At 43.7% G+C, this 13,878-nt stretch overlaps 1 protein-coding gene across 2 annotated transcripts in view; it reads right to left on the reverse strand.

The window, feature by feature from the left end:
* Positions 1 to 13,878, reverse strand: part of LOC110969783 (tenascin) — a 181,257-nt gene that overhangs the window by 42,016 nt on the left and 125,363 nt on the right. Inside the window, exons 8-9 of one of the 2 annotated variants that reach the window (XM_051955119.1) lie at positions 4,178 to 4,447; positions 414 to 3,437 (exon numbers count right to left, since the gene is read on the reverse strand). In XM_051955119.1, the coding sequence (XP_051811079.1) occupies positions 414 to 3,437; positions 4,178 to 4,447 (3,294 nt within the window). The remainder of the gene's footprint in view (positions 1 to 413; positions 3,438 to 4,177; positions 4,448 to 13,878) is intronic. The other variant, XM_051955120.1, reaches the window with a different exon arrangement.

The raw sequence follows: 13,878 nt of genomic DNA on the forward strand, positions 1-13,878 counted from the left end.
AACAACAAGCACAAGGTAGACGTCACTGAAACAACATTTAAATGAAAAACATGATAGGATGAAGAATGTGGAACTGTAATTCACAAGTTTACAGTTTTCAAGAACATCACAGCTCTTGAGGCCCTGAGATTAAAACGGAGGAATCTATTAGTGGGTAAATATTTCCAGTCACACTGAAGAAGAGTGATGATTAGTTAACAATTGACAATATGTTTTAATCAGCTTGACGTGAAGTGCAGTAAATATAAGGGGCATAAACAGTGTTTTTATTCTGAATAGATTGAGATTGATGGAGGTACGAGATCGAGAGGAAAGCAACAAGTTTTCTGATTAAGACTTGACAACACTGACAGTAATGTTGCAACATTGTACAGTAGCGATTTATGTTGTTCTACTGTCACAATGGCTTGTACCTGTACTGATGACAAGCTTGTGCAGTCTGGACAGAAGGCCAGGACCCTTTCCAAGCAAGGTCAAGGTGTACTCAGTCTTTGGAGGCAGATCCTCAAACTGGAAGGAGCGAGCTGAACCATGAAGCACTTTCTTGAAGGTTTTGTCATTTTCTGTCAGTTTGGTTGCTGAACTGCTTTGGATCTTTGGAACTTGAGAGATGAAACCTTCAGTGATTCTGTTATCATTATCAATATCTCTATTTTCTGATTCAGGTTCTTTGTTGGAGTGGTGCTTCTCTGTACCCATTTCACTGCCACCATCTTTATCAGAGTCTTCATCCACTTCTTTTCTTCCCATCTGCTTTGGCCCTTCAACTTTTCCTGTCCTAGTCACAACAAAGTTTTTGTACTTCCCTTCTGGTGAGTCCCATATGAGTGTAAATCCATCAGAGGTCCTGTTCATCACACCCACAAAGTCCAGAGGTTCTCTTGTGACTCCAGATGGAGAAACATCTGACGTAACACTTGCTGTCTTTTCAGTGTTACTTGTTTTTGGATCTTCTTCTTTTTCAGTCCCACTGATGTATTGTCTCATCTGGGTGTTATGCTTTTTTGTGAACGTTCTTGTTGAGGGTGGTCTCTTTGGAGGTATGACTGGTCTTGAGGGTCTTGAATGTAAGGAGGTTTTTTTGTAGGTTTGTCTACCTCGAATCGGAGTCCCAGTACTTTTGCCAGCATCAACACTGTCTTCACGAATGTCAAAATCGGCAGTGTGAGTTTCTTCTGTTTGGATCAGAGTATTGTCTCTGTTTCTTAACTCTGTAGTCTGTGGTCTGACAGTTGTATCTATCTGGTCATTTGGAGTTACCTCTGAAGCTTCTTGTCTTCCTGATTGTCTAATTTGACCTCCTTGATTGAGCCTGTGGACATCCTGCTTTCCTGATTGGGTTTCATCTTGTCCCAGCTGGCTAGTTTGACCTACAGCAGTAATGGCGGTGCCTGTATTTAGCTTTCTGGTCGGCAAAGGCTTGCGCGCAGGACCTCTGTTTGTATACTGAGGCGGTCTCTGATTTGTGCGTGTTCTGTTTTGAAAGGAACCACCGTATGGTTGTGTCCGACGGAACAAACCAATTTTAAGATCTGGGCGATGTGAGGAAGGCACTCTATTAACTCTGGGAGTTTGATTAGGCTCAGTGGACAAATTTGTTGTGGACATTCTTGTCTCAGTTCCATCTTCAGTCCCATCTCTTACTGGCCCTGTATTAGATGGATAGGAGTTTTCAGAAAGAGAAGGAGCTGACGGGGCTGGAAATGGAGTGGTAAACTCAGACTCCTTCTCATTTTCTGGTTCAAGATTTAAAGGTTGAGAAGGGCGATTCAAGGGCCTCAAATTTGGGTGAATTCGGTTCTTTAAAAAAGGGCGACGCAAGTGTCTCCCCTTAGGAAGAGGCCGGCGAATTGTGATTCTTCCTTTTTCTGTCTGTAATTTGTTGCTATTTTGTTCAACTATAGAGGATACAGGTGTCATTTTACCACCTTTGCCTCCACCTGTATCCTTCACTGTTGCATTTACCTCTTCTGAGGATGATTCCTTGGAAGCAGATGAAGACAGTGAAGATGATAATTCACTGGTCTCTGTCTCCCTTGTAGGGATAGGGTCAAATCGAGGTGGGGAGCGGTGAGGAACTCTCAAATTTAGATTGGTTTTATTCAGAAATGACCTAAAGTTTGAGTGTGGATGATGCACATATCCATGTTTTGGAGGGGTGTGATGGACAAGAGGTAACTGATCTTCTCCAAAAGGTGGCAGTTTTTTGTCTTTAGGTGATAAAGAGTCAGTGGTGTCTTTACTGTTATCAGCATCTAGCTCATTGCTCCCAAGGGGACTGATTTTATCAGAGCTGGAAGATGATGGCGGTGGGGGCAACAGAGATGATCTAATTAAATGTGTAAGTGAGGATGATGGTGCTGCTGTTGATGCAGAAGAAACAAGCCGCATTAAAGATGATGACGATGATGGAACAGCTGATGAGTGTGATGATGACTTTGAGGTTAATAAGGATGAGGAGGAGAATGATGACAGTGGTTTTAATCCCCTTAAAATTTGTGTCCTCACTTTTTCTGCATCGACTGAAGCATCTGATGGTTTGGCCAGGTGAACAGAAAATGTTGTGATATTCAAACCCTTAAAAGTGCCTGACAGGAGTGTATGTAAGGGATTTGGTGAATAATCAAGGTCTGTCTCTCCAGTAGGGGGAGTATCACGTGTAATGGGGGAACCTGGAATTGAGCTTAATGTGTTTCCTGCAAGCCCTTTCCCCTGCCCTATACATCCATTGGCTCTGTCCTTTAGGGGTAATCTAATGTGTGTCACTTTAATTTTCTTCATACATTTCTTCTCTTGGCCCTGAATAGTCCCAGTTGGCTCTGGAAATGCCGGATCAGCATAGTTTCCATGGCTTGCCATTCCAAAATCTGGTTGCTCTTTGGTGCTAACAACAGGAGTTGGTTTCTCTGAGCTGTTTGTTTCTGAACCAGTCCCAGGTGTCATAGTTGGATTCTTATCATCCCTCCTCAAGGAACTTGATGCCTCCACAATCACAGAGTCTTCAGCGGTGGAGACACCTGGTTCAGGTTTATTGTGTACTATTGGATCCTTCTTCTTTGTCGCTACTGGAGCTTTTTTTAAAGGGCCAGGGAAGATATTCTTCCCTCCAGGCAGAACTCTGGTTGTATTGAAACGCACAGAGCCTGGGTCCTTTGACTTCCTGGACAAGGTGGGCCTTCCCTCGAATTTGGATCTTGTTCCATTTGTCGTCATCATTTTGCTGACTCGAGGTTTTCTTCCGGCAGTCACAGTGGAGGGGTCAGGGCCATCGAAACCCCTGACTTTTGCCGAGTCAGATTTAGAATTTACTTGCTTCCTCTCCTGTTGGTCAAATACTTCCCCCCCAGATGACGGGTTCAGCTCTTGTTTGATGTCACCAACATCTTGTGTGCCCTGCATGGTCAAAGCTGCTGTAGTAGGCCTTGGGACCCACTGTCCTAAAGATATGAAGGGAATGAGCATTTGGATTAAACATTAAGGTCATTATAATCTGCTGTTATTATTCATCCAGAAGAGGTCATATCTAACAAAGGAAGAAGAACAATTTTATCTTGAATATATTTGAGAGGAAACCTGATTTATGACATTTTGTCAGTTTTTATGGGTGAGCAAACAAACAGCTTTGGCCAGTAGTATCCATGTAGAACCTGCAAAGAGAAAACTGAAATATAATTAATGTTTAGCTTGGACAAACTTGGTGTTGAAAAGAAATATCAGGACTGGGTCCAGCAGCAGATTAAGAAATGCGTTCGTCTGGAGAGTTGGGTCAGCACATCGCATCATTGACTTTTACAGTAATGTTTCTTTACAGTGTAATGCATTTTATATGATGTGTTGCGGTGAATAATGAAGTGTCTGGACAGATAAAGGTTTACTTAGTAGGACCAGTGCTGTTCTCACCTGAAAACAAGTCTGGACAAGAAACGTTTGACATGCTCTCACTTGGCAAAAGACTCAAAATTAAGATGTGATTACCTCTTTTTCTTTTTCCCACTGTAAATTTTTTCCTTTGCATCTTTGCTAAAACTATCCACTGAAACTATCTGTCTTCAAATTTGTTATATTCATACATTTTCAGACAAGCTGAGGGGAAACTTCTAGCCTAAAACTATATCATCGTATGGACTTTCAGGGCCTTTAACTAAGCAAAACTAAGCTAGTCCTTGGTCCTACTCACCAGGAACTGCCTGGGTGGCCGCTGGTTCACTCTGGCTTGAGCCTTTCTCTGCCACAAGTATGATGTCATACAAACGCCCTGCCTCCAGCTGCTGGATATGGGCAGAGTTTTGACCAGCAGGGATGGTCATTTCTTGACTCCTCCCCGCTCCATCGTTGGGTGTGACGGTCAAAAGGTACCTGTCAATCTCACCCTGAGACTGCTCCCATTGAACAACCGCAGACGTGGAAGTCGTCTTGACAACTTGGAGGTTGGTGGGACCCGATATGACTAAAGATGAAGAAGGCAAGAGACAACATTGACAGTTTTTGCTGTTCCTATTCTACTAGGTAGCTTCAGGAGTGACTTATTCAGTTTACCCTGCAGAATTGGCACAGCACAATTTCTCTCACTTTTTACTTTCCTAAAAACTCACAGCTACATTTCTGCAACCTCCATTTTCCTCTTCATTGTTGGCTGGTGGGCAGCTTCCCTGCAGCCGCCACAGAGTACATCTTTCACAGGAAGGGCAGCAGGAGAGAAATGTTTAAACTCTTGCTGCCAGTTTGGCGATTTCAGCTACTAAAATGTGCCGGAAAGCTGGTCAGAGGCTCCTTTTTCTAAATGATACTCTCCAGATTCCATATTTACACAATAGAACAACTTCATATTTAGTCAGATTTCACTATCCATTACAGCTGATGAATTTTTTTAATACATCTGTTGATAACACAGTGTTTGTGTCAGGGTCCTCTCATCACCCCATTCCCCACCTGGCATCCCAAAGAACCCCTTTCCCTACCTGTCCCTCTCTCTGCCTCTCTGTCCCTCCCTCTGTCTCCCATCCGCTCCACTACCCCTGTCTTCCCCTGCAGCATGGCACCTGAGTGGAGTTCAGCTTCACAGCTGATTCCACTCAGGTAATCGACCACATCCACGGGTCCCGGAGAGCTGGGGCCTGTTTCACGAAGCAGGTTCGAGAAACTCTGAGTTTCTTCCGCAACTCTGAGTTGATCTACTCTGAGATAGAAAACTCAGAGTTTTCGGTTTCACAACGGCTGGTTTGAGTTGGTTTAATTAACTCGGAGTAATCTGACCTGGAGTCAAGCGCGTGCACCACAACTCTGAAAAGACAGCATCAATGGAACCCCGATTCGACGAGTCACCATGGAAATGGGGAAGCGAAAGGCTGCGTTTTTGAAATGGAAGTTTTTAACGCGCTCATATGGCGAGTTTGAACACGTTTTTAGAAAAGTGCAACACCGCTGCAGCTGCAAAAGAGAGGGAGACGGCGTGGAGAACAGTGCTGCCCGGATCAGTGCGTAAGTTTAAATGTAGTCCTTTGTAATTGTAATAATATTACAGGGAATAACTGTCTGAATGGTAGCCTAGTAAGTTATTTCATTAAGGTGAAATCCCGCAGGGGAGAAGCGCACGGGGCAGCAGCTTAAGATGAAATATAAAAACATTGTTCAAACAGGTCAGACCTCAGCATTATCTCATGGAGGTACTTCATGTTGATCATGTTTTACATTGTAAAGTAGCCTAAATATTAAGTGGCTGTTTGACTGTGCAGTTCCACACATAGCCTAAATGTTTGCATCCATATCATGTTCTGTAAAACAATTAAGCCTATTTAAACTAACATAGCCTTCTGCTCAGCCAACAGAAAGAAAGCTTGTAAAACGGTGGTATAAAAGGTCATGGATACATGTCTGTATATATATATATATATATATATATATATATATATATATATATATGTGTGTGTGTGTGTGTGTAGATATGATTATTTAGTTCTGTTTTGTGTCTTTTTTTGTCTTTTGGCCCCTTCACAACACAACAGACCTTGTAATTGTAAGTAGGCAACACGCCAAAGATTGATCCAAATGGTAGTTTAAGTGTACTGAAACATGTCACTGATCTAGGATGAAGAGGATGAAACTGTGTCTGCTGCCTTTACAGAGGGGGATTCAGAAAGGCATACAGAGGTATGTTACTGATAGTTCTCTTCCCAATCACATTTTGGGTGGAATATAGAGTTTGACATTTAGCCTACACTGAAGTATTGCACATTCTCATCTTTTTAACAGAGCATGGCTGGACAGCAGCAGGATGGTTCCTCAACTTCCACTGCACAGACTGACACAGTGAGATGGATGTTCAGGAAACACCAGAGGTTCATTCTGTGGAATTAATGTGCAACTGTATAATTTAATGTCCTCTATGTATTCCCAGTTATCAGTAAAACAGATTTACAAACTGCATTTGCTGAGAAAAATCCAAAAAAACAGATTGGGAGGGCAGATCTGGAAATTGAAATACTGGAGCACAAGTTGGAGGTGGGTGATGGTCACAGGCGAATTATGTTAACTACTGGAACATGAACTGAACAATCTCTTTTATTTGTAGGAAATAAAGAAGACCAAATGAAATGTGTATCATGTCTTTATTTCCTGTGGTGGTGATGATGGTGACTTAAACTCTAAAGTGATTATTGCATACGGTGTCTCTGACTGCTCTGCTGTCCTGGATAGCTGCAGGTGGATGGGGTCATCATCTGGGTCTTCAGTTTGTAGGGCAGGGTGTTGCTCTCCTCTAATAGTGGTTATATTATGAAGAACAACACATGCCACAGTAATATCACAGGCCCTCTCAGGTGTCACCCTGAGGAGACGTAGGCACTGGAAACAGACTTTCAGCAGGCCTAAGGTCATCTCCACCCGGGCTCTGGTCCTGCAGTGAGCCTGGTTGAAGATCTGTTGGGGGCCTGGTTCAGGGTCAGGGTATGAGGTCATCAGCCTGGGTTGGCATGGTAACCCCTGTCACCCAGCAGAAGGCCATCAAACTCTCCTGTAATGTATAGTGGATACATGAGAGTATATTAAAGGAGGGAGACAAGAGAATTCTATTGTGAAAATCTTTAGGCTGCTGACCACGCTGCAGTCTGTTGCTCAGGTTAGACTCTCCATAAATCCTGGAGTCATGAACAGACCCAGACCACTAGGCATCCACATTAGAAATGATGTATGCAGCATCACATATGATCTGGACAGTGCAGAGAATGACAGATGTTGAACTATGATGCAGTCTTTAACATTTAGAAACAGTAGTCAGTCTACCTGTAGCCTACCTGCACATTTATGCTGTGAATGGACTTCCTATTCAATATGTGAGGAAGCTGTGATGGGGATGTGTGTGCATCTATGCAGCCAATCACACTGGGAAATCCTAAAATAAATTAAAATGACTAATCCCAGTCTGAGGCTGCAGCACAATGTCATTAACAGAATATGATTTAAAATGAATTTAACAGATCTCTACATCATTCACCTGCAATCCTGTGGAACTCCTCCTTGATGCTCTGACAGGTTTATGTCCAGGAAAACCACAATGATGGTAAAAGTCGTTTCAGGGCCAGGAACACATTTCTGAATGTCCTCCATACAGTTGCCTTGCTCTGCATGTCCGACATTATATAAAAACTTCCATTTGTAAAGAACCGCAGAGCAACACACAATAGCTGCTGGATGTGAGAGCATGACTACAGTTGGTAATGTAAATGTAAGGACGGATTTGGTTGTTTATGTAGATTATGGACTTCAAACAATTACAAAACGGTACTGCTCAAACCGATAATTGTCCGGAAATGCGAGAACATTTATGCTCGGTCTGATAACAATCTACCGACGAATATTTAATTATCTGTGCAGTAATGCTGCTCTTTTATCCACTGGATCGTTAATAAAAGCTGTTCTATGCCAAAACTCGCTCACTTACTGACTGAATGAATGAGGAAATGAAACCGCGTGTGTGGCTGAAAGAGGGCGGAGACGGAGAGAAACTCGAGGTTTTCTCAGATAAACCTGCTGCCGACCAGGTTCAACTCATAGAGTCTGTTACTGCGGTAACTGACCGAGAGTTGAAGTTACCCCTCTTTGTGAAACAGGCTCGAGTTACCCCTCTGTCTCAGGGTTAAGTTACCTCGCATCGTGAAACAGAAAACTCTGAGTTTCCCTCATTTCAGGGTTAAGAAACTCAGAGTTTTCAGTGAACCTGCTTCGTGAAACAGGCCCTGGAAGACATCTCCATAATTACACCTCAACAATAAAGACCGGCTGAACCTTCCACATCCTGCCAGATTGTCAAACCAGACTACCCCGTCAGTTTGCTCTCTCGCCGTGCTGTTCCCTTCTGCGTGTTTTGAAAGATTAAAATAACGTGTTTTCTCTTATCTCTGCACCTAGAAGACCCAGCTGCCCGGGTTCCCTCCTGCCCTGCCAACCGGACCGCGACCCACTCTGGTTCCCCGCCGAGGCTCCCTCCTGCTTCGTGGTTCCCCTCTGGCTTCCCCTGACCGGACCTCCGGGCCTCCCTGACCAGTCGTCCCTGTCTGGACATCCGGAATCCCCCCTGTCTGGACCTCCCTGGCCGGACCTCCGGACCCCCCTTGGCCGGACCTCCGGACCTCCCCGACCGGCCCTCCCTGACCGGACCTCCGGACCCCCTTGGCCGGACCTCCGAATCTCCCTGGCCGGGCCTCCCTGGCCGGACCTCCGGGCCTCCCTGGCTGGCCCTTCCTGGCCGGACCTCCGGACCTCCCCGACCAGACCTCCCCGACCGGACCTCCCCGACCAGACCTCCCCGACCGGGCCTCCCCGACCGGGCCTCCCCGACCGGGCCTCCCCGACCGGGCCTCCCTGACCGGACCTCCCCGACCGGACCCCTCTCTGTTCACCCGTCACCCCTTCCCTGATCTCCACCTCACCTCACCTCCAAGAACCCCTCCTGACCTCCCTCGCACTCCCTCACTCCTTCCCTTAAATAAAGGCCTTCACACCCTACCTCTGCCTCTGCTGTGTGGTCTCTGCTTGGGTTCGCCACCTCATTCGTGACAGTTTGTTCATTTAGGGAATGATGTCTTCAAAAATGCTAGTCAGCTTCTTAACCTTTAGAACCCGAAACATATCAAAATTTTCAAAAGACATGTTATCTTTTTTTTTAAAAAAAAAACACGAAACTTGCAAAATTTATCATCGCTAGAAAGTGTAAAAACAAAAATAATAACTGGATTTCCACCTTTCCAAAAGTCCATGAACTACTCATCTGTGATGTGCCATTCTGTTGGTACAGTTACCTAAATACAGCTTTAAAATGTGGTATTGTAACAAAATCCCATTATTCTACATGTCTGATTAAAATCTTAAAAAGACATCAAAGACTAAAGACATCAAACTTTCATATTTTCTTTTTTTATGATTTATGGCATCATAACCATGTCATGCTGCACAGAAGATATTTTTGAAGTTTTCTGTACTTCGAGCCAAGGTTGTGCTCTTTCTGTAGATTAGCTGGACTGCATACTGTCATGAAAATGAGCTCACAGTGAGCAACACTGTGAGTGGAATAAAAATGCTCAGAAACCGCTTGGAGTTCAAAGGATTAAACAGCTATTTGGAGCATCCAAGAAAACCAAGACCAACATAATGAAGTTAAACCCAACATAATTCAAGAGCCATTCAAGAGCCATTTCCCAAGGCTCCCTGACCAACCCAGTCACATGGCCAAATGTGAAATACCTACGTTTGTCCACAGAACAAAACGTAACAGTCTCACAATAAAGGTCTGAAAATTGTAAAATGTTTATGTTTTTTTCTCCCTATTATTTTCTATTGGCTTGACAACAGGTCACTGCTTGCTGCGGGCCTCTACAAATGAAAACATGGTGGCCTTTCCTTTCATACTTGGTGGAAAATGCATTATTTCAAGACAGTTTGGACTTGAAAAAGCATTTTTGTGACATTTCTAGCGAAAAATATACATTTTAATTTCACAATATTCGTTCAGTTCTTGTGTATGATCTTTGGTTTGTTTGTTATTACGATGAATCTTTCACGTCTCGGAATGGAATTGTTACATTGTTATGTTTTCCACCATTGCTGTGGTGGTTGCTAAGGACGCGTCCACGGGCTAAACCAAATGGCGTAGGCCTATATGTTATTGTATTTCAGGGTTCTCGCCAGGATTTTTTTTCAGCGTAACGGCAGGTCCTCCTGCACGCGTGCGCACGCAATAGACGGGAACGCGCATGCCCGCATGCGCAATACATGGGAACGGGTCAATCGACAGGAAAGTACGGCTGAGGTCGGGAGACATAAATTTACCTAGATAGGCACCCAGTTGATAATAACAAACGCACATGGCGTTATCTGTCAAAATAACAGCGCAGCGGCCCTAATAACAATGTTAACTCTTCCTGTTCGGCCCGACCGTGGTCAGGAAGCCCGGGGTTAACCCCCTTCACTTCATCAGCAGCCGTAGAGGCAAAGACACAGGAGCCCAGCCGTATCGAAGAACACTGCAGCCTTTATTGTCTATAAACAGTGGCTGAACCGCACAGTGCCGCCAAACCAGCAACTATACACCTTCTCTCCTCCTCCGACTGCACCGACTGCCCGTCCATCTCACTCGCTCTCCCCCTCCCTCCCACACACACACGCTGCTCTCTCTCCCACTCTCATGACGGAGCAACACACAGTCATAACAACAGCGTAATCTTTGAAATGCGCTGGCGTAGCGGCCCTAATCACAGCGTAATCTTTTAAACTGAGCGTAACGGGCCGTTAAGACTGCGTAACGGCCCTGTTAGACAGTGTAACGGGCCGTTATGACAGCGTAACGGGCCATTACGCTGAAATGCACTGGCGAGAACCCTGTATTTATTCGTTACATTGTGTCGTTATCTGAGCTCTTAACATATTTATGTAGTTACTGACGATATCTATTGTTAACCTTTCCTGCTGTCCGCTTCCTGACCGTGGTCGGGAAAACAAAGGGGAGAACTGATACGTTTAACTGCTTCTATTTAAATAAAACGTGCAGAGACGGTCGTTCAGTCTTTCTTATTTACTGAAGAAAGGTGCATTAAATTATTCCACTTGTCACAGTTTCTTCTGACGCGGTCTTTACCGGCTAACACATTCTTCTGAACAACAACATAACAAAGTGCAGTGAAACTTGCACTTCCGGCACCTTTCTTCTTCGGGGGTGTCTGTGTAAAACAATGTCCAACATGCAAACAGCACACCTAGCGCCATGAAGCACAAAATGCAGGTGTAAATCAATGACATCTTACAATTACAATGTCCTGTCTTTTAACTTATAAAGACACATTGCCCACATATAAAGAACTTCACATCAATGATGAAATAAAGATACAACAAGAACCGTCTTCTTCAGGGCCGAAGTAGCTTCCTTCGGGGCTAATTCCCAAGACTCGACTCCACACTTGTTGCGGTGGTGGCACAAACACACCTAAAAGACAGAGGCCGTTTTGCCGAAGAGAGGGGCTCTTTATTAACTAACTGCACTGTTATCAGCAACATGGCATTGTTCACTACATGCCCCGGTCGCCGTTTCAGTCGTCTCTTCTCTACGTCTCTTATGCACACACCGGGCTGGCTTCTACCTGCTCACCCCGCTCGTGTACCCGCAGCGCGGCTCGGCCATGCACACACACCCACTCGCATTCACACACTAAGCTGCCTGAGCTACACTTGACAACCAGACACATCTCACAACACTATTCAATAAATAAACAACCTCAGATGGATTTTAATGCCCCGGGGATTACAAATATATTCTTCCTTGGAATTCGGCACCCCCATTTTTGAGACAATCCGGATGTTATTGCTCGCTCCCGACAAAAGCATCAGTTTTTTTTAATATTTTGGATTTCGATTAATTAGATAATCAACAAATTGACGTAATTTCCTGGTGGGTGTGTTTATGCAGCCTATTAAATACTTTTTTCCCCCATGAAATAAAGTACAATCCATACATCATTGTCCGGTGTTCATTGTTTGTTTTGTCTATCTATCCATCCATCCCACACAACGTGCATTTTTTGAGTTCAATCATATCAAAAACCAAGGTCTATGTTAAGGTAAAGTTAAAGAGCATTGTACTCGACACACTTTGATGGCTCGGTTGGGAAGTGTTTCTGGCAGATAGTCATTAGCCTCTTCAGTCCCTGAATGTACTTCCCCTGCGTCTCATCGTTGACAACGTGGGCAACCTGTTTGGAGAAGATCTTTTCTCGTCCGGTTCGGGCGTGGATACACACCATAGTCACACCGATAGACTAGGGAGCATTGCTGATAGCCATCTGTAGATATGCGTCATTTGCCTTCACATATTCTCTCAAAACTAAGAAGGCAAAGCTGCAGCCTCAGAGAGGAGGCACGTCGTTGGTGATACTGCACAAACAAAAGCTCTAAAAATTCAAAATCTTCCTTCTAATTAAGGGAGTGCCTTTATCACACAGCACCACAAAAACAAATATGTCAACAATTTACACCATCTCTGGAGGGAGGTGGCCTTTTATTTTGGAGGCACACAACTTTATATTGCAGTAAAAACAATGAGCCCAGGGGGAGTTAAAATACGACTGGAGCAACTAGAAACTACTTCAGGGAGTTAATGACACATCAGCATAGCAACACAACTACAGCAACAACAAATACCACAACATCTACAGAGAAAAGTATCATTATTGCTCTCCTCATTATTATGAAATATACATACTCTTTATATATGAGGAACCATAAACACACTAAAGACACAATAAAGTAGGCAAAAAAGGTAATGAATAAAGTTTCACACAAACAGACATAAGGTATTCCCTAAGGCCTGAATTTTAACATGATAAACTGTTTCCGAATTTAGTGGCCACAACTGCAGAAGCTCAGTCTCCTTCAGTTTTGTTGGTGAGACAGTTTGGAGACTTTAATCAGGTGACCACAGACGAAATATAAATGGGGCCTACACTGACTAATTGCGATTAAAGCTATTAAAAAATTGATTTTAAACCAAAGTGGGAGCCAATGTAACGGGGCTGAGTAATGTGAGGTGGCTGTTTTTGTGCTTGTTAGGAGTCTTATGTTCAATGGTAGCAACACACATCAGACAAACAACCTCCATGTGATGAAAAACATCCATTACAGCATGTTCTTTTAGCAATAGCACTCATACCGTAATGGACCTGTTTACAACCAATACCTGATATGTGTTTAACCCAAAATGGAAAAAAAGTACAAGTTTCATTAAAGCTTTTTACAGTTTTTCATCTGCTACCAGTGAAGTAGAAAGGTTTTAATTAGTTTGTGTTTTGTGTGTGTGGGAAAGTGTTCTTTTCAGAGTCAGTCAGCGCAGCACAGTGAGGTGCACCAAAGAAAATTAATGATAAAATGATGACTAAATGCTAAGATGTTATGATGAATAAAACAAAGATTTTTCAGTGATGGAATATTCTTTTCCACTTGTACAATGACTGCAAGGAAATTGTGCTGCAACCAAACAGCAAACTCTTTGAATGAACAATAAAGGCAACATGGAAATGCAGAAAATTACAGTTTGTCAAACGTCTGCTTGAAGCTGCTTCAAAAACGAGTTAATTTCTATGGATAAGTTTACAGCAGTCTTTTTTGCTACTATTTTGCCGTTGTAGGTCCTGGTGGTCTGAAAATGTACACCAGTATTGCTTTAGGACCCGATATCAAGCATGGGCAGGTTGGTCCAAATCGGTCAAAGAATCTGTGAGATTTTGACCTTAATTGGCCTTTTGGACATTAAAGGGGCACACTTCCAAACTTCAACATGGTACCATCTGGCCCCCTGTTGACCTAGGAGGCTGATATTATATATACCGACTCACGGGGGGC

The sequence above is a fragment of the Acanthochromis polyacanthus genome, chromosome 11 (assembly GCF_021347895.1).
Source record: "Acanthochromis polyacanthus isolate Apoly-LR-REF ecotype Palm Island chromosome 11, KAUST_Apoly_ChrSc, whole genome shotgun sequence".
NCBI lineage: Eukaryota > Metazoa > Chordata > Actinopteri > Pomacentridae > Acanthochromis > Acanthochromis polyacanthus.